This window comes from Lissotriton helveticus, chromosome 1_1 (genome assembly GCF_964261635.1).
Source record: "Lissotriton helveticus chromosome 1_1, aLisHel1.1, whole genome shotgun sequence".
Lineage (NCBI taxonomy): Eukaryota > Metazoa > Chordata > Amphibia > Caudata > Salamandridae > Lissotriton > Lissotriton helveticus.
Window position 1 is genome coordinate 1723194887 of NC_136057.1, and position 21453 is coordinate 1723216339.

Consider the following 21453-nt stretch of genomic DNA (forward strand, 5'->3'; position numbering starts at 1 on the left):
ATATGGAAGTTGGACCGCTGGTGCGGCAGTGGCTGGATCCACCACCACTGCGCCACCATGAGTCTGTCAGTCCTCGGACCACCAGACTCGTAATAGGGCCTTTAGTGTTCATGCCGTCCTAGGACAGCCAACCACACCCACATACGCACCTATGGTGCCCACCACTTCCCCTCCCTGCTGCTCACTCTCTGTCAGGATGGATCCGCACCTCCTTAAGATTCAGCTGGCTCCAGCTCAGTGAAAAATAAAATGATGATACAATTATTTTATAATTTTATTTTTCATGTTTGCCTCGGCTATCATCAGTGGGGCAATGCTCCTACGCCATAATGGAGGAGCCACTACTTTTCTGTAATTTGCTATGTCGTAGACTTCCGCATGTGCTCAGTGTATCCTTTATTTTCTGATGAGGACAACAACGAGGGGATCTGTCATGAATCGTGGGAATGATCAGACAGAAAAGGAACACCGGAGTCATGGAGACTAGAGATCAGTTCATAGGCATTTTGGGCTGAGCTGAAAGAGCTGCCTCTTCCGAGGCAAACAGAACAAGCATTGGCAAAGCAAATAGCTATTGGCTTTGGCAATGTGTTTTGCCATGTGTACACTAGTGTGGCTGCTGTTCAGTACGGCTAAAAGTTAATGGCATGGTGTGTCCTAGAGTGGAGTGGGAAAGTAGAGTGTCATAGACTGTATTTGTTGGAGTGGAGTGTCCTAGATTGGAGTGGGGGGGCAGAGTGTTGAGGATTTGAGTAGAGTGCAATGTCAGAGTGCAGTGCTGTGGAGTGGAGTGGAGTGGGGTGGAGTGGTGTGACAGAGTTGAGTGGGGTGCAATAGTATGGACTGGGTTGGAGGCGATTGATGTAGTGAGGTGGGTTGGACTGGAGTTAATTGGGGGATTTTATTGGGGTAGAGGTGGTTGGATTAAGTGGAGTGGGGTGGATTGGAGTGGGTAGACTGGTTGGGGTGAGTTGTATTTGAGTGGGGTAGATTGAAATGGGATGAGGTGGATTGGATTGCGGAGGATTGGAGTGGACTAGATTGGTTTGGGGTGGGATGGACTGGGGAGAGGTGGGTTGAATTAGAGTAAGGTGGGATTGGGGTAGAGTGGGGTGGATTGGACTGCGTTGGGGTGGATTGGACTGCAGTGGGGGTGGATTGGATTGGAGTGGGGTGGATTGGATTGGAGTGGGGTGGGCTGGAGTGAGGTGGTTTGGAGTGGAGTTGGGTGAATTGTAATCGGGTGCGGGCGGGTGGATTAGAGTAGAGTGGTGTAGATTGGCTTGCAGTGGGTTCCATTAGATTGGAGTGATGTGGTTTGGAAGGAGAGGGGTGGATTGGAAGGAGAGAGGTGGATTGGAAGGTGTGGGGTGGATTGGAAGGCTGTAGATTATATTAGTCTGGATATGGGTGGATTGGAAGGATGTAGATAATATTAGTCTGGATTTGGGTGGATTGGATTGAAGTGGGGTGAGGTGGATTGGATTGAAGTGGGGTGAGGTGGATTGGAGTGGTGTGGATTGCAGTGGGGCAGATTGTTTTGGATTGAAGTGGTGTGGATTGCAGTGGGGCAGATTGTTTTGGATTGGAGTGGTGTGGATTGCAGTGGGGTAGATTGTTTCGGATTGGAGTGGTGTAGATTGGGGAAAGAGTGGGGTGGATTGGAGTGCGGTAGATTGGATTGCACTGGATTGGGGTCGTTTGGATTGGTGTGGGCGGATTGGAGCAGGCCAGATTGGAGTGCACTGGATTGGAGTGGAGCAGACTGGAGTGCGGTGGATTGGAGTGCACCGGATTGGAGTGCAGCAGACTGGAGTGGGGTGAATTGGAGTGGTGTGAATTGGGTTTGTGCTGATTGCTTTGCATTGGAGTTTGTTTTGGACTAGAGTAGGAAACATTGGAGTGGGATCAATTGAAGAGGGCTAATTGTTTTGGATTGGAGTTGGGAAGATTAGAGTGGGGTAGATTGGAGTGCGGTCTACTGGTTCGGGGTGGTGAGCATTGGGGTGGATTTGAGCAAGGTGGGTTGGATTGGATTGGAGCGAGGTGGGTTGGATTGGATTGGAGCGAGGTGGGGTAGATTGGATTAGAGTGAAGTGGGGTGGAATTTATTGAATTGGAGCGAGATGGGGTGAATTGGAGCGAGATGGGGTGGATTGGAGCGGGGCGGGTGGGGAGGATTGGATTGGAGCGGGGTGGGTGGATTGGATTGGAGTGAAGTGGGGTGGGGTGGACTGGATTGGATTGGAGTGGGTTGGATTGGATTTGACCGAGGTGGGGTGGATTGGATTGGATTGAGGTTGGGTAGATTGGATTGAGCGAGGTGGGGTGGATTGAGGTGTACTGCATTATTATGTGTTAAAGCATCATTTCAGAAATTACACATAAGAAAGAAACAAAGTCGATTTGCAATAAGATAATCTGCAAAAGCAACAGGAGTTCAAAGTGAGAAAAGACTAATAAAAGAAAGCTAACTATAGATAGTAAATCTTTTTTTCTTTTGTTTGTCCTGCTGGGCACATTTTTTCTCAGTCACACTCCTTCTGTTTGCAGGGCACTAAAAGTTAAAAAGAACAAAATAGTACCTCAATCAAATTGGGAGCTGCGGAGGGGCACTGATTAAGTTGAATCAATCTGTGTTTGGTCCCTGCTTCACAGAGGAACTGAAATTATGTCAGGCCTGCCTTGATGAGTTACGAGGCTGTAAAGAAGAGGGCCACACAAGCCAACAAATGGTAAGCAATGGGCGGGCTCCAAGACCTTTTCAGGTCTCGCCCAGGCTGCGCGCATGTGCTGCTCTAAGAGATGACCTTCAAAAATTTGTCAGCTCTTTTCAAGCACTCGTGCTTGTGCCGGCATCCACCTTGCGGAAGCAAGCAGCGGTGCGCGCTAATTGAAAACAGATGGCCTGTGCACAGCTGCACGCTCCCGCAAGGTGGATGCCAGCACAAGTGCTTGATAAGAGATGTTAGCATCTTGTGACGAGGGCTATCAACTCCTCCCCTAGCTCTGGGATCGCTGCAAGGCACAGAGGGCTTGATCGCATGACAAGGGCTCTAAAACTCCTCCTCTCCCACTGGGATTGCTGCAATGCCCTTAGGGTTTGAAAGCATGATAACGGCTCTCAACTCCGGGATCGCTTCAAGTTTCTTAGAGCTTGTTATGCAGATCTGCCAGTACATATGCGCCTCTGAGACATACTGAACCACTGACATTTGCAAAAGTGTTGTCGCTGGGCATGTGTTATTTGTTTGTTTTTTCTCCCACTCTGATGTTTTCAGCATCTGTGATTCATCATGCCATGATTCTTTCTGATAAAAGGCCCCAGTGTGTTTAGCTCACAGTGTTTGCTGCCTTAATAGGTTAACCTTGCACTAGCAGCATTGAGCTCACCCAAAGAGCGGGTGAAACAGAAGCGGTATCAGCAGAACTGTCCCTGCTGGAGATCTTGTCAGGAATTTTCCACTTCAAGGAAACGACAAGTGTGTAACACATGCTCTATCGCATGCATATCTTCCAGTTTCTGATTTATGCTTGGAGGACAGGCGAGTGACCATGATTCCTCCTGAAAACTGCTGCATGTTCCATCCCGGGGTCAGGCAAATCTTAGCCAGAACACAGACTTGGACATGCGCCCAGGGGAGCCTTTAACCTTGCAAGGCTTCTGCCTTCTGGTTCATCATCCTGTAAAAAGCTGTACAGTTAGCATTTTGTTAGCTACCCCATTATGCACGTCTGGCTTGCTGTCCTTTTCTAGGGGTAAGCCTCTGTTCAGTTTTCTGATATTCAGAAACACACCTCACCCACAAAGCTAACATGATTTGTATTTATTTATGGTGCTATTCTGCAACAAAAGCATTAACTAAGACAACAATATTCTACCTTGGTCGGTGCAACCACCTGTCTGCTCAATTTGTATGTCGGGTTTCTTGTTTCGTATCAAGCTCGTCTGCCTCTTGTATTCTTATGCAAGGCATCTACAACCCACATCTACATAACTCTTCCACAGTATTAAAATAATTTATCCCTAATGAGTGGGTGTACAGGCCGTAGAGGCCAAGTCTAAATTAAACAAGCATTGGCATTGCCAATAGGTCTCGCCTTTGGGACCTTATAAGTGTTTAGTTATCCAGCACAATATCCTTTGTGCAACAACATCAACTGTTGCATGGCTCAATGCGAGACACATGCGCTAGTGCATACTCGACCCTAAAAATGCAACCAATCTGATTAACTGCAGCTGTATTCTATGAAATGTAAGCAGTCTGTTGGCAGAAACAAGTTGCCCACTACTACTTAGCTGCATGGTTTCCACTCGCTTAGTTCGCCCACATTATTTGGTACTACCTGCTTTTGCTGGCGAGCATCAGGTAAGATACATATGGATGGAGGTTATAATATAACTAGTCTATTAGCACAACCTTTATGGTTTATGATTTACCATCTAACTTTATTGTTTGACTTGAACAACAATGATAATGTAAGTTAGCTGCACCAGTGGTGTGTGCAGACCCTTTAAAATATCCTTGGGATAGAGCATAAGCAAGATTCGTACAGTATATTTGCTATGAGATGAGCATTGTACTCCAGAGTGTTTCTGTTCTTCACCCTTTTCCCCTATCATGAATCTGTAGGCTAGAAATTTCCTATCCCCGATTTGCATTTCTTGGTGGAGAACGGTGGATCAGCTTCAGATCTCGCTCCTTGCAGGCTGCTCATACAAGATGTGACAGGGTTGAAACACCATTGATATATATGGCCATTAAGAAATTCCTGAAATGATTTTGATGCAGAGCTCATTGCACTCATTTGTTTGGACTTTCTAAACAATAATGCCCTCTGCAATCATTTTGTGTATACATTCTGACGCAGTCTTTTTCAGGCTGTTACTTTTTTCACCAGCACCATGGGTTAATTTTTCTCACTGAATAGATTTTGGGCCATATAAATCATGTAGTTGTGTCACACTTGCACCACGCATCAAGGTTTATCACGATTTATCAAGCCACACTAGATCACTTTCCATGGTCCTTAGTGGGTTGATAAATCCAGAGTAAGGCAACGCAGTGCAAATTGCTTCATTGCATAACTCTGCTCCAGGGGCGGGCTCCATGTATGAAGCATGGGTGCTCCCACACATCCACCCATGGCATTTGGTATATTCCCAGATTTACCAACACTGTTAAACCTGGGAATGCGTCAAAAGGAGTAGCGTAACAAGGAGAAATACCTTTATTTTCCCCTGTTTCTTCCTCCTTCTATGTGTGCTGCAGAATGCTTCACAGGATTGTTTTTGGTCAGGAAAGTGTGCCTTCCTGCACAAAAACAATACTGCTTACAATGAAGGCACGCTTGCACTATGGTTCAAGGGTGACTGCATTGGCACTAGTCAGCACATTGTGCGCCAGCGCAGCGAAAGTGTAGGCCTGCGCAGTATATTGTTATGTGCGGCGCTTTCCTGTCCTTTCCCTATCAATTAGCACAACAAAGTGAATTTCTTGGGTGTTTCATATCTTAATAAATATGCCCCGTTCTATACGAGTTTATTGGTTAAAAATGTGTCTGTTCCATATAATATTACAATATCACAAATACTTTTCATACTTATACTAGTTTGCATAGTATTGTGCATTTCATTTCTTTTCTCAACATTGTTTTTTAAGATATATTGTACATATCACTTAAAATTTTCGAGTGCCTTTTTAAATGGTACATTGTGGTAAGGGGTTATGGTTCTTATAGAGCATTCCTTTGTTCTCAGCAATTATAAAAAGGAGACTAATGGTGCGATTTGGACATTAGCGACGAGGGTACTACTCTGGAATGTCGATGGAGTGCCCTCTCAGCCAAAGCGAAGATCTGTCTACCTCATTTGGAGTCGGATGGAACATCAGTATGTAGACGATAAAGACTACTCCCTCTGCTGCCTACATGTACCTCAGAAGGCACGACAGGAGAAAGGGCCGTCAAAGGTTTGGCTATGTGTTTACTGCCTTATTTTGAGTGAAAGAACACATGGCCAGTTTTTACTCTCCGTCACCGCCAGGTAAAACCTTGCTGTAAGGGGCAGTAAAAACTGCTAAATGATTGCCGCACAATGGGAAAAAACTCCCATGGTGAGGAGGATCATTGACTTTTTCATTTAAAAAACAAGATCCTGCTTTGGGATTTTGTTTTTGAAAATAAATAAAAGTTGAAAATTTGATGTATGACTCCATCGTGTTGATGCCAGTTCCTGCGAAGGCAAAAGATGTCTGCTGGGCTGACGGACAGCTCTTAATTTGGCAAGAAGATTACCCTTGCCTTGGCTGTAGTAAAGTACTGTCATGGCAACGGTACCTAATCCGTCGGCCCAGGATCACTGACACAATATCAAGACCAGAAACATTGTGATCCAGAAATATCATGTCAAGAATATCGATCACAAAAACAGTTTTTCTATAAATATAATGGTAAGTGAAGAAAATATAGTTTTAAACTAATATAGAAAAAGTATATACAATAATATTGTTTATAATATATATGTAGTTAAAACAGTAAATATTAAATAGTATAACATTAATATTATGTGAATTAAATATGTTTAACTAATAGCTAAACATATATATAAATACAAACTTATTAAAAAACACATATGTGTGTGTGTGTGTGTATATTTATATACACGTGTATGATATAAAACTTTTACAAATATTTATTATAATCTATATTTTAATTATCTAATATTAAATGTATCAATATAACTATATGTATATATATTTACATACACATATAAAAATACGTAATAACTATAATAAACTACAATTTTTTTAAATAGTTCTAATTTAATTATACATAAAACAGTAAACAGTATATAAAATAAGTTTTACTAAAAAAGTTAAAAATTACATAAATTTATATGTATAAAAAATCAATAATAATAATAATAATAATAATAATAATAAGTAAACAAAACAAAAAAAAACGATTAAACTCCAAAAATAATAAATATATACGATGCCCACTAGAGTATGTGCATGTTAGACTTGGCATCTTTTGGCGTGTTTCCCCTGAGTTTTTTCTTTCTGACCTCCCGGTGTTTGCTGGTGTAATAATTCTGCGCCCTTTTCTCACTGCTGACCATGGCAAAGTGTAAGTGCTCCTGTAGTAAAATGTGTTATGGATTGGTGTTTCCATGATTGGCCTATTTGATTTATGTGTCAGTCCCCAGTAAAGTGCACTGCGCGTGCCAGTGCCCATAAATCCAATGCTGTTGGTGGGCTGCAGCACTAGATTGTGCCACTCACACAAACAGCCTGTAAAGTGTAACTCCGGCCTGCCATTGCAGAGCCTGTGTGCAGTCTGGGACCACCATGTCGATTCGGCAAATGCACCCACTTGCCAGGCCCTAAACCTTCCCTTTTCTACATGTTAGTCACCCCTAAGGTAGGCCCAAGGTACCCCTGTGGGCAGGGTGCATTATATGTGAAAGGTAGTACATGCCCTGTTGTGTGTGGCATGTCCTGATAGTGAATTACAGCCAATTTCGTTTTTCACTATTGCAAGGCTACCTGTTCCTATAGGCCAGAATGGGCAGTTTGATTATAACATCTTATAATCCTAACTGACCCAGGGAACATGGTAGAAAAAACGAATTTAGTATGCCTGAACTCAGAATGATAAAATACATCTTTTAGCAAAGTTGGTTTTAACATTGTGTTAATACCACTTTTAGAAGGTAGGTATTTTCTTGCCTATCCATCCAGCCTGCCTCTGCTAGGTTGTGTATTGCATGTATGGTTTGTGAGTGACAGGGGCTGGGGTGGCTCCAGGAGAGAGGGTGAGTCAGCACAGGGCTGAATAGACCCATCTACATGTAGAGTGGTGGGAAGGGGAGCACCTGGGACCTGAATAAGGCTCTACCTGCCTTCCACAATGCTGGCTCCACCTCCTGTGGTGAATCTGATGTCCCTGGCCTACACTGTCAAAGGAAAAGCAGGAGTCTTGTAAACAAAGTGTTCCAAGACTGACCAGGACTGGTTTATACTAGGTACAGGACCATCTGCATTCAGAGGACAAAGCATTTGGTGGTATAAATATTGGGGCCCAAACCCCAGAACTTTAGAAAGCTTTTGGATCAAGAAGACTGCCAAGAAGAAGAACTGGAGAAGCTGTGAGGAGGAACTACCACTTTGCTGTGTTCTTTGCTGAGTTAGCCTGCAGTGGCTGCTTCTGTCTTGGGCAGTAAAAGGACAGGACTGAACTTTCCGCAATCTACTTTTGTGAGTTTATCCAAGGGCTTGAGCTAGAGCTAGAGCTTGCCCCCTGTTCAAGAAGTCTCAGTAATAGCAAAGACTTCAGGCTCTTCTGCCCTCAGCACTAGGAACTGTGTGTTTTGTGCTGCAATTGAAGAAAAGCAACTCGGCAACACCGCTGCCGACTACTTGTCCTGACGGGACCGCAGAGGAAACCGCTGCAACGCCGCACCGCGACCCTGGCCTCACTGATGTCTACTGATGCCGCCACCAAGCCGCTGCTCGCACCGCAACCTGTGGGCACCGCACTCCGCACCGCCTCGCTTCACCACGACGCCCTGGTATCCCCAACACCGCCGCTCCACGCCGGAATGGACGCTGCTGCTTGCACCGTGGTTCGAGGGCACCGCTCCTAAAGTTACACAACGCACCACCCTCATCCTGCACCGCAGCCTTGGCCTACTGATGCCGGAGCCATAGACTCCTGTTCGTCAGCCGACAACAGCGCTTCAGCAATGACAACGCCGCTGCTTGTACCATGACCTGCCAGCACCTGGACAAGCACCACCTTCATCTCGCACTGCGACCCTGGTCTCACCGACTACGCCATCTGACGCCACCACTGAGCCGCTGTTCGCATGCGCAACGTGGCACTTCACACCGCAGCACCCGACGCCTGCCAACACTAGTGCTCCTGACTTCAACAAAGAGGAGTTCGATCTGCAATGCATGGGACTTCGAAGGCCCCAACGACTCCTACACCGACGCCTGCAGACGCCATGCTTTCGGAAGCTCAATGAGAGGTCGTCGATGCCCTGCATTTCTAAAAGGTACTGTTTGAGGGTCTTATTAACACCGTATCTGGCCCGTGATGCCGCGGTCAGCCAGAGTTGTTTGGATTTGTTTGCCCACGACGCTGTGATAGCCCCGGACAGAGCTATCGACATCAAGGAACTGTTTTTCAAGGTTATTTTGATAACTGAAGATTTCTAAGTACTGTATTGTGGATTTTTATCATTTTGGTCTTTTTTTTAAGTATGTAAAAATATTGGATATTGTTCTAAACTGTGTGGTGTCCTTTTGTAGTGCTTACACTGTATTACTGTTGTTTATGTGCAAATGCTTTACACACCACCTCTAAGATGAGCCTGACTGCTCGTGCCGAGCTACCAAGGGGGTAAGCAGGGGTTATTGTAGGAGTGTAACTCCCTTATCCTGACTTAGAAGAAGGGTCCCTTTTTGGACAAAGGTGCAAGCCCTTGCCTACTAGAGACCCCCATTTCTAACAGTACAACAGTAGGGAAAGCGTTCGACATCGAAGGAATAAAAATGTACTATCCCACTCCAGTGTGTGCAATGGTAGGTTAAACATAGGACTCAGGAGGGGTGAAGTGTACTATTTCCACTCCACTGTGTACAACAGTAGAGAAAGTGTTGGAATCTGGAGGATAACATTTAATATTCCCACTCCAGTGTGTGCAACAGTAGGGAAAGAGTTGGACTCAGGAGGGATCATATTTACTTTTCTCACTCCAGTAGGTGCAACAGTAGGGAAAGTGTTGGACTCAAAAGCGTTTAAATGTAATATTCCTACACCAGCCGGTGCAACAGTAGGGAAAGGATTGGACTCAGGAGGGGTAGATTTACTTTACTCACTCCAGTGCACAACATTAAAAGCGATGCACTCAAGGAGGGTGCAATTTACTATTCCCACTCCCTTGTGTGCAAAAGTAGGGAAACATTTCGACTCAGAAGGGGTAAATTTACTATTCCCTCTCCAGTAAGAGCAAAAGTAGGGAAAGCATAGGACTTAGGTGTGTAAATGTACTATTCCCACCCCACTGTGTACAACAGTAGAGAAAGCGTTGGAATCAGGAGGGGTAAAATGTATTATTCGCATTCCAGTGCGTGCAACAGTAGGGAAAGCGTTGGACTCAGGAGGAAGGGGTAAAATTTACTATTCCCACTCCAGTCAGTGTAACAGTTGGGAAAGCGTTAGACACAGAAGGGGTAAAATGTTCTATTCCCACTCCAAGCACAGGTACAGTACAGAGAGAGTACTTCATTTCAAACAAATAGCATAATTTAATAACTCTATTAAATACCCCAAAATATAAAATTCTAAATATAAAAATTAAATGTATTCATTCTAACAAAAATGTAAAAAATAATAGATATATAAAAAATGGTAATAATTATCGTCAATTATCACAACTATTGTTAATATAATTAAAATTCAAGGCTGAGATCCTGATTGAGATGTCGGTTGGAACTTCACCGACAGGCTGTCGGTAGCGTTCCAACTGACTGACAGCCCTTCAGTCCGAATGCTGCATTTTGATGCTGGTGGTCGGACTGAAATCATAAAGGGTACGATCACCACCTCCAACAGGATCTCAGATCCTGTCAGGGTGGCGGTCACGATCGTAAACCTTGAAAGGCAGTGGTGCAGAGGCAGGCATTGCCATCGAATACAATATCCTTTCCGACAGCTTTTTCATGGGCTTTCAGAAACTGACATTGGTGTCCCCAAACAGGGCTTCTTCCATCTTGGGCCATGTGTCCCCATGCACCTCCTGCACCATGTGTCATGCAAAATAAACAAAGTATACCACAATTAACATATGAAATAATAAAACAAAAATTAATATTTTTCATTTATGATTACTTAAATAACTTCCCCCATTCCTCTACAAACTAACCACACCTAAAATATAACTTAGCAAATATGAAAAGTTCACAATTAAAATAATTATCAATAAAATAATTAATAAAGTAATAATTATCAATTATTTCCTAATTAACTTCCCACCTAAAAACCCTGTTAACACAACAACCCAATGCTTACATATAATTTAAAACATATCTTCATTTCAAAATTGGTATAATTAGTTATCATTTAAATAATCATTAATAATTTGAATTGATTGTTCGTTAATTTTAATGAATTTGCTTCCCACACTGTACCCGTACAATCCCAACAACCTGCACCCGACATATCATTTAAAAAATATCTTAATTATACGACTTAATTATCAATTAAACAATTAATAGCTCAAATTAATTTTTAATTAATTCACTTACCACCCTGTACCCCAATAAACCCGCACCTAAAGCATATCTTAAAAAAATGATAATTTATTTTCAATTAAATAATTAATCATTAAAAATAAATTAGTAATTCATTACATTAATTTACTTTCTACCTTGTACCCCACAACCCACACCTAAAACTTAACCTAGAATAATTCAGTTACATGGTTAACATAAGTAATTAGCATTTAAATATTTTAACAACCATTAAAACATAAATATTAATTAATTATAATGAATTTACTTCCCACCCTATACCACTACAAACCCCACAACCCATACCTAAAACTTAACTGAAAAAAAGAATTAATTGCACAACTTAAAACTTAACTGAAAAAAAGAATTAATTGCACAACTTAATTATCAATTAAATAATCAATAATGATTCAAATGTTATTGATGATTAATTATAATTAAATTACTGCCCACCCTACACCGCCACCAAACCCACAGACTGCCACAGCACAATAAATGACACTAAGCAAGTAAATTAATATTAAAAAAACTAAACATTTACAAACTATATTAAAAAAATAACAATAATTATACAAACACCTTCTAACATATACAATTAAAACGGATACTAAAATATATAAAAACAATTAATAAAAGATATTATTAACAACAAAATGTTTGTAAACGGTATTAACAGATATTTTTAACATCGATATTTTTATAAACAATATTAACAACATAGATATTTTGGTAAACGATATTAACAACATGAATATATTTGACATCGCTATTACGTGTCTTAGAAAATTTATATTCCTGTCAATGATATTTCTGCCTCGTGATATTTGTGGATCACATTATTAAACGTTATTTCTGCATCTCAATATTTTTTATTTGATATATTGACCGAACAATGTCTGCCCAACTGTAAATCAGGCCCAAAGTGTCCACTTAACTGGGAGGAATCTGCACTGCCAGCTGTTTTGTTGGTCATCTTGATTGGAGGTTACCAGCTGGATCTGACCTGCTGAATCCTGTGACTATGCGGGATGTCGTGTGTTTGCTTTGTTCGCCCTAAGTTGGCAGGGTATGCCCAGATGTGGGTCCCTTGCTCACTTTACCACTGAATTCAAGCGAGCCTGGCTGATGAAGGGTGTCACCCAGAAACCGGTCCCCGGATGCTTGTTTCTGGTTCAGGGAAGACCTGGCTTGGCAGTTCGGGCTGGACTCTTCCCAAGAGGCACAGGGTCAAGACTGATTTGCATATAGCAGGGTCTGAACTGAGGTGGCCAAGTGAGCTAAAGAATGATGATGGATTCATCCTAGATCTGTGACTGGGGGTGAGTGTCTGAAAAGTTTCAGCGCTCTGTCCATCTCATTGTGTTTGCTCAGGAATCTGCACTGGCAGCTGTTTTGTTGGTCATCTCGAATGGATGTTACCAGCTGGACCTGAGCTGCGGAATCCAGTCACTATGCGGGATGTCATAGAGATCACGATTCAGTAGATTGTAGATGGTGGCCTTAGAACTATCAGTGTGCTGTGACCACTCCAGGGAGAGCCTGGTTGGTGGGTGGTTGGAGCCTGGTTGGTGGGTGACACTGCTGTATGTATATAGGGGCCAATTCACAGAACTAACTGAAGACAAAATCCTAAACTTACTACCATTTTGGCATTCACAGAAGGCACTTACTCATTTCGGTATTCACAAAAGTTAGGGGTCCTAACTTTCGGGCTCCTAAATGCCTTCTGTGAATACCGAAAGTCTTAAAGTTAGGATTTTTTTCAGTTTAGGAGTATTAAAGTTAGGACTCCTAACTTCGAGACTCCTAAATGCCTTCTGTGAATACCAAAAGTCTTACAATTAGGATTTTTCTCAATTTAGGAGTGGTAAAGTTAGGACTCCTAACTTTAGGACTCCTAAACTGAGCAGTGCGTCAGATGGTACGTGCCATTTCTGGTTTCCCTGGTGACCGCAAGGCAGAGACTAACCGCGTGTCAGAGGGAGCGCGTCACCTCTTGTTTTCCTGGCGATAGTAAAACCCGCATTCCCCAGACGAAAGGCAAGTGTAAAGTTTGGGACACTCCGGTTTGAGGGTAAGCGGCATACAAGTGCAAGCAAGACGGCTTCCAAATGTTATCAGCAGCGCAGCAGTAAGTGCGGCACAGGGGTATCTGCGTTCTGCTTGTGGGTAAGCGGCGTAGCAGCGACTGTTTTTTCAACTAACTTTTCAGAGTTTTCATACTCCAGTGCTACTTTCCTGGATCTACTCCGTCTAGTAGCTATTTAGCTACTACTGTAGTACTTGTGAAATTGGAAGAGGTTGAGTAGTCCAGCATCGACTTCGTATCCATTTGGTGAAATTTTGCACAAGTTCTAATCTTTTTATTTTACAGGTGGACTTTTCCATTTCTACAGTATTGTGTGGTACGAAATCTGAGAGCCTGAGCCTCCGGGGAGAACCTTCTGGTGGGTGCTGTTGCCTGATTGGCTGCAGTTTGGGCTATACAAAATGACTAGAATAGTCATGAGTGTGGAAGTTTTTTCTCCTGTAGCTTGGGCTACTTTACTTCCTGGTTGGTTATTACCAAGTTTTTTTAATGTTATTATAGCATATTATTGTTTTTTTATGTACCGTGGGACTCCCACTAAGACGACGGGGAATGATTCAGACATGTGAATCTATGAAAGACACCCCAATACTGTACAACTTCAGCACAATATCGTTGGTGCAACAACATCAACTGTTGCATGGCTAAACACTTATAAGGTACAAGGTTTAGCCATGCAACAGCTGATGTTGAACCAAAGATATTGTGCTGCAAAACTAAATACTTATAAGGTCCCAAAAGCGATACCTATTGGCTATGCCAATGCTTGTTATGAGTTGAAAATACTTTTCTGATTTTCTAAAGGGCTCTTGTAATAATAAACGGTAGCTTGCGGATGCTAACTCTTCGATTTTGTGAAACGTAGGCTATCGAACTGCAAAAAATAACTTTGTACGTCAGGCCAAAGTGTAAACAGACACAACTAGGCTTAAAGGTAATTGCAGTGACTTGACTCTCTGACATGATGTAGGGATTGTATTGCCCCCTAAAAAAGCATAGGTCACCGAGCATGAGAGTGGGTCCATGAGGAGGGTGTCTGGTTTGCCTTTTTTATTGAGTTATTGTTTAAATTAACCCATGTTCTGCCTGCCAACAATCACATGCAAATCGCAACGCAGTTTGTGATTTTACTTTTTGACGATAATGCTAATTATTATATACTTGTACCTGCTCTCTTCTCCCTCCAGTAGCTTCCTGTAGGTGGCGATTTCAATGTCCAAGGAAAGCTTGACATTCAGGAGTTCCTGGTACTCGCGCAGTTGCAGTGCCATGTCCTCTTTTGCTTTTTGTAGCGCTGCCTCCAAATCTGTCAGTTTTTCCTTTGCATCCTTAAGAGCGAGTTCTCCCCGCTCTTCTGACTCTGTAATGGCGGTCTGCAATTTAATAATCTAGAAAAGAAAAAAAGATGTGCATTCTATTTAGAATGTATTTTTTGTAATTTTTTTATATATAACATACTCATTTTAAAGTGTGCTCCTCTTAGCATATAACTTCGTGCTGGGACCAGAAATGCAATCATCTTAGGGGATGTTTATATTTTTGGTGCAGCCTCATCTGAGTATCCCTCCCAATCAACCGACCTTACTTCAGCAGTATGTAACTAACCCCCAGAACCCATTCTCTGTCCTTCTCCTGCTCTTTATGGAAGTGTGAGGGAAACAAAGCCTTTTTTATTTGCTTTCCAGGTGTATGTGGTTAATGATATGGTATGCGTTGTAGCAACCTCTTTTCTATACATGTTCTCAGACATCTATCCTTCCTATATGTATATTCCAAGACAGGAGTCCAGTTTAGTAAGACAGTACAGAAGAACATTTTTTCCTGATACATTCGTCCTCAATGCTGCCATTTTCATTATTTTCGGGCTTTCAGGCCGCTTTAGCATTTTTACTAGGCATTTAAAAAAAACAAATCATTTATAATATGCATATAGGGTAGAGACTTTTGTTCAGTGGACTTCTTCTGTTGCTCGTGCTCTGTTACATACATTGTCATTCACATTTTGCTTCACTCGCCACAGCATGCAAAATAATGTATTTTTTCATCAGTGACAAACTGTTTCAGAATGCGCTTTCATATGTATTTATTTTGTACCTTTAAGTAACAGCTATTTAGTACTTATTGTTTTGTCTCACGTTGACGGCCAGTTAGATGGTAATTTATTTTCCGTTTTAATTTTGAAGTTGCTATAACAAAGTGGGTAACTGACATTGAAACATTAGAGTTGCCTACGATTTGAGTCTTGACTCAGTGTTCTTGCTCCTTCACAACAATAAAATGCGTGGCACACTGTGAGGGTTGATAATTGAATAACATCGCTAATACAACGGCTAAATCAGTTAATGTTTTTTAAATTTCACATTTTATCACACGCCTATAGTATCCACGTTAATGTGCCAGCATACTTTTTCCTTTTTATTTTTGTGGCATGTACTTGCAATAAGAATGGAAAAATAACCATTATATCGCATTGTCAGGGTGAGGCCTTTTGTGCTTTGCTATTGCTTGTTCAATTTGTCTCTTCCCGTCAAATATTTCTGCATGTTCTGAATTTGGAGACTGATTGTAAACAAAAGAACAAGCACGTGGCCTTTTTCCAAAGCTTTAAGACTACTCCCAAGTCAGTTAACCAGGATAGATTTTGTATTGCTCTGAACCATCCGAGGGTCCATCCACCTGGTTGGCAGCTGTTAGGAAATTTAAGATGAAGCACATGCAATATGTACAGGGTAGTTGAGTTGAGGACTAGCTTAGGTGAGTGTACTTGTACCTTTGTACTCACTCTTCTTCAATAATATGCAACCCTCACATCTTTGTCTGTAAGGTCTTAATATGGTGCTAGACGAAATAATCCACGATGGTATCAGTGGGAAACAAATTATGTTTTGACAACAGCAGTGATCAAGGAGTGTACCTAGAGGTCTCAATGAAGATAAGAAGCTACAGAAGAGAAACTTGGCAAAAGTGTCCAAGAATCCTCTGTAGAATATTCTGAAATGCATGTAAGTCCAAGGGGTATAGTCACGCTATAGTGCCAGATTAAAAGACAAGTGACTTTCTCCCTACCATCCCTCTGAGTGCCAGTAGGTCATTTCTAACCTCTTAGCACATTTTCTTTTATGTGAGTTGGTAAGTGTTCCCAAGGCTTTTGGTCTGTTATTGTTCCCAACGTGTTTTCATTCTCTCTTGTAGGACTCTATTACTAGGAATTTGGGGAAACGACATAGTTCAGCATCAGGAAGTACTGATAACCCAGGTATTAGTACTTCCAAGGTGCTGCAAAACTGTGCAGTTATGCTATGTCTACTGTGAATTTGCTTTATGCATTGATTTTCGTTTGTTAAGTCTGGCTTGACAGTGCCTGTTAGTGACCGTATGTGACCAACAGAAAAATAGCTTCTAGCAGCACTACTAAGAGAGGGCCTAGACTCCACCCACTTGCTCCTTACTTTGAGTACAGCATTAGGTTGGGATGAAGGTGTCTGCTTCCACGAAAAAGTACAGTGATCAGTGTGTGAGTGATACAGGAGTGTACAGTGAGTTTGTGAGTGCTGAAGGAGTTGTGTGTGACTGCAAGGTGTGAGAGTGCAAAGTAAGCGGTGTGTGAGTGCAGAGTGAGATGTGTTTGAGTGCATGGGTAAGCGGTGTGATAATGTCGGGTGAAACAGTGTGCTTGTCTAAGTGGAGAGTTGGGTCTATATAAGTGCAGTATGAGAATTATGCATGTATTCGTGCAGAGTGAGCAGTTTTCTCATGTGTGTAGAGGTCTGGGTCTGATTGAATTCAGGGTGAGGGTTGTGCTGGTATGAATGCAGGGTGCGCGATGTGTGAGTGCAGGATAAATGGTGTGTAAGTACAGTGTAAGTACAGGGTGAGAGGAATGCCTGTCTCAAGGGCATGAAATGAAATGAAAAGAAAATGAGATTTGTAAAGCGCTACAGTTGCCCTGAGGCGTCCAGGCGCTAAAACTAAAACAGAAAATGCCCTCAGGAGGTTACTAATTACTGAAACAAAAAGGTTTTAAGCTGTTTTCGGAAACTAGTTAGGTTGGAATTATCTCGCATCTGCAGAGGGAGGGTGTTCCACAGTTTAGACACGTGGTACGAGAAGGAACGTCCTCCTGCTCTGGCTCTAAAGATTCTGGGGATTTTAGCTAGTGATGCGGTTAAGGAGCGAAATGCCTTGTTGGGCAGATAGGGGGAAATCAGGGAGCAGTTGATTTCTGGGCCCATTTTCCAGAAGGTCTGGTGGGCGATGCATAGAGCCTTAAACTTTACTCTGTCCTTAACAGGCAACCAGTGTAGAGTTCTGAGGCCGGTTTTTATTGAGGTCCTCCGTGGGACTCCCAGTAGCGCACAAGGCAGCACAATTTTGAGTGCGCTGAAGTTTTTGTAAGGTGTAGTCTGGTGCTCCAAGATAGAGGGCATTATTGAAGTCCAGACGGGACTGGACCAGGCCCTGTATGATTATTTGTCTGGCCTCAAATGGAAGAAGGGGAAGAATTTTTTTAACCACCCTAAGGAGGCCGAAACAAGTGGCCGACACCTTAGTGGCCTGTGTGTTAAGGCTCAGCGACTTGTCGAGCCATACCCCCAGACTTTTGATGTTATCTCTCGGTGGTGGGGCCGCACCCATGCTTACGGGCCATATCAGCTGCAGAGTAGAAGGGGCCGCCGGGCCCAGGAGCATGAGCTCAGTTTTGTCGTTGTTGAGCTTCAGGCATGAGTTCATCATCCACCTGTTTACATCCTCCAGGCAAGCCGCTAGATTGGGCGGTGATTGGAGGCCGCTTTTCTGTGCAAGGGAGACCACCAACTGGGTGTCGTCCGCATAGGAAATGATGTTAACACCATGCGGACGAACAATCCCGGCCAGTGGCCTCATGTATGCGTTGAAGAGCGTAGGGCTCAAGGATGAACCCTGCGGGACTCCACACCCCAAAGGCCTGCTTGATGACACGAATGTACCGTCAAAGACCGGGAAGGTTCTGTCTGATAGAAAAGACTAGAACCAGACCAGGGCTTCTAAGGACACTCCTAGGTCGTCGAGGCGGTTCAACAGAATTTTATGATGTACCGTGTCAAACGCGGCACTAAGATCGAGGAGGATCACTGCCACTGACCCCCCCCCCCCCGATCCAAGATCCGTATTGCTTCCTCAGTTACGGCCAATAGAGCGTTCTCTGTCCCATGTTTTGGGCGAAAGCCCGTCTGGGAGGCATCGAGGAGATGGTTTTCCTCGAGATATTTCGAATTTGAGTGGGTACGTTTGAATGAAGGGTCGAAGTTATATTCATATAAGTGCAGGGGGAGTGCTGTGTGAATGCAGGGTGAGACGTGCTTCTGATAGAGACTTCTGATAGAGACTTCCAGCCTCAGATTCCTTACCTTTGAATATCCCCAGGCGGCAGACCTGATCCGGAAGAGTTTTTGATCAATACCCCTGCGCGCCAGTAGTAGGGGTGAGTTGAACTCACTGAGATTCAGGGATACGTGAAGAGACCCTATCTTACTCAATAAATAATCAAAGAAACTCCCGTGATGTATTAGCAGTACATTTTAGGAATTTACAGGAATGCGCAGCTAAACTTATAATAGCTATCAGGCTTGCTCAGGATACGGAACAAATAACATCAAATTTGGCTATTCATAAATCAAGGCTTTAGGAGATCTTTGCCAAGAAATAACGGAACAGATAGCAGTCTTTCGTACACAAGTATATGAGGTAGGAGAGAACGCAGGTCGTATCTTAGCCAAAAAGAACCGGCAAAAAGAAACTATTAACTGCATTAACAGTAAGCCTGGGCGTCCGAATCGGCTACGCCCACGGAGTAGGCGTAGTGTTGCCTCCTACGCATTTTGCGTAGACAGCGTAGCCGGCAACACTACGCCCACTCCGTGTGCGTAGCCGAGTCGGCCGCCACCCGCCTCCCTCCCGCCCTCCCCTACATACATTATTTAAGCAAACTACCCTTAATAAAACAATTGTAAAGCACTTACCGTGTCCGGGGCTCGTCCGGGGCTCCCTCTTGGAATAGCGTCCCTGCATAGATACCAATGCGCATGCGCGGCCGCCCGCGCATGCGCATTTCTCGGGAGAAATGCACATGCGCGGCCGCCCGCGCATGCGCATTGGCATCCATGACGACGCGATTCCAAGAGGGAGCCCCGGACACGGTAAGTGCTTTAAAATTGTTTTATTAAGGGTATTTTGCTTAAATAATGTATGTAGAGGAGAGCGGGAGGGAGGTGCGTAGTGGGGCTATTGCGGAGTGCGGGAGAGGGGGTAGCTTCTCGCCCACTCCGCGTAGCTCCGCGGAGCCCCACTACGCCCACTACGCCCAGGGTTAATTAACAGAGTTCAGGATGAGACAGCACACATTTACGAAAAGCCGGATGAAGTTCTAGAGGTCTTTCGACAATATTACAGCAAATTTTACAAAGATGAAGTGACACCTTATTCATCTGATTATATCCTGAATTTTTTTGGTAGTGGTAATATATCTAAAATAACGTCAGAACAGGCGGCAGCATTAGATAAAGATATTACATGGGTAGAAATAGAAACCGCTATTCTGTCACTTGCTATTTGAAAGGCCGTAGGGCCGGATGGCATCCCGTTGGAATTTTATAGAATATTTCGCCATCTGCTAAAAAAAGATCTGCTTTTAACTTTCCAAGAAGCACAGAAAGGTTATGCACCGGATTCGTGGTGACATTCAATCATAATGGCTTTCCTGAAGAAAGATAAGTCGCCTCTTTTCCCGGCCTCCTATAGACCTAGGGGTAGATGTATCAAGATTCCATTTTGCGATTTTTAAATAGCGATTTTTAGCGAATCGCTATTTAGAAATCGCAAAATGGCATGTATGTAAAAAATTGCTAATTTTTTGCGATTCCTTAATATTCCTTATTTGTGAATTCGCATTTTGCGAATTCGCAAATAAGGAATAATTTCCTATGCATTCCTATGGGCCAGGAGGCCCATAGGAATGATTGGGAAATAATTCTCAAATTGCCAATTCGCAATTTGAAAATTATTTCAAGGGTGCAGGGGTGTCTCATGGACACCCTGCTGCACCCCTGAAACTTACATGTGTGTGCATATGGCGCACATACATGCCCTATGGGCATGTATGTGTGTCACATGCCACCCACAAAATTGCCAAATTTTGGTTTTTGAAAAGATTTTGCAAATTAACACGAACCTCAAATTGGTGTTAATTTGCAATTCCTTAACCTGAATTCGCAATTTAAAAAAGCTTCATACGTGGCATTTAAGGAATCGCAAAATTGCGATTCCTTAAATGCTTAAGCAGAATAAGGAATCGCAATTTTTTGCGATTACATATTTTGCTAATTTCACATACATTCCAAAAGATGCAAAATGTCAGTTTGCGATTCGTTAAGGCCAAAATTCTTCTGGTTTCCGCTCCCGCCCAGCGGGGGAAGCGAGGAGGAAAGCGTGGAGGCAAGAGGCGCTCTGTCTCTGCCTCCACGTTGGGTGAGCAGGAGTCGTTGTTGGGAGGGGGGGTGGAAGCTGCGCACGGGTTGAGCTCTCCGGCGCATGTGTTTTCTCAGGCAGTAGTGATTGCCGGGGAGGGACCGGATGCTTTAATCGTGCCTCCCTCTGGCGGGCTGCATTTAAGTGGTGTGATTGCGAGGGAGGAGGAGGGGGTTGGCTTTCTCACGCCGGCTCGTCCTGGGGCGCGAGGGCACCAGGTTAGATGAGGGGATGCAGGGGGTGGGGGAAGGTGCCGCTCGGGGGGTCAATTGTGCCTTTTAGCCCACTTCTGTTTTCCCCACAGAGTTCGCATAAGGGTGATGTGGTGTCAGTACACAGTGGTTCGGTGGGTGAGGGAGAGTGGGCACAGGTGGGAGGGTGGGGGTTTTTTCCTTTGGAGGCGCAGGGTCATGAGTCAGGTATTTTGCCCTCCCCCTCTCATTCTTTGTCCTCGGGTAGGGTTGTTCCGGGGGATGCTTTGAGGGCTGTTACATGTTCACCTTTTCAGGTGGGAGTTATGAGGCATGGTGTGCCTGCTAGGTTCTGGGAGGGGCTTGA

The 21453-nt window shown here is 43.5% G+C and overlaps 1 protein-coding gene and 1 long non-coding RNA gene across 2 annotated transcripts in view; one reads left to right on the plus strand and one right to left on the minus strand.

Moving 5' to 3' along the window:
- Positions 1-21453, plus strand: part of LOC144833258 (uncharacterized) — a 310988-nt gene that overhangs the window by 60207 nt on the left and 229328 nt on the right. The gene's annotated exons all lie outside the window — the stretch shown is intronic.
- LOC144833210 (keratin, type II cytoskeletal cochleal-like) overlaps positions 1-21453 on the minus strand; it is a 157905-nt gene that overhangs the window by 8534 nt on the left and 127918 nt on the right. Inside the window, exon 7 of the mRNA XM_078689150.1 lies at positions 14560-14780. Within this exon, the coding sequence (XP_078545276.1) occupies positions 14560-14780 (221 nt within the window). The remainder of the gene's footprint in view (positions 1-14559; positions 14781-21453) is intronic.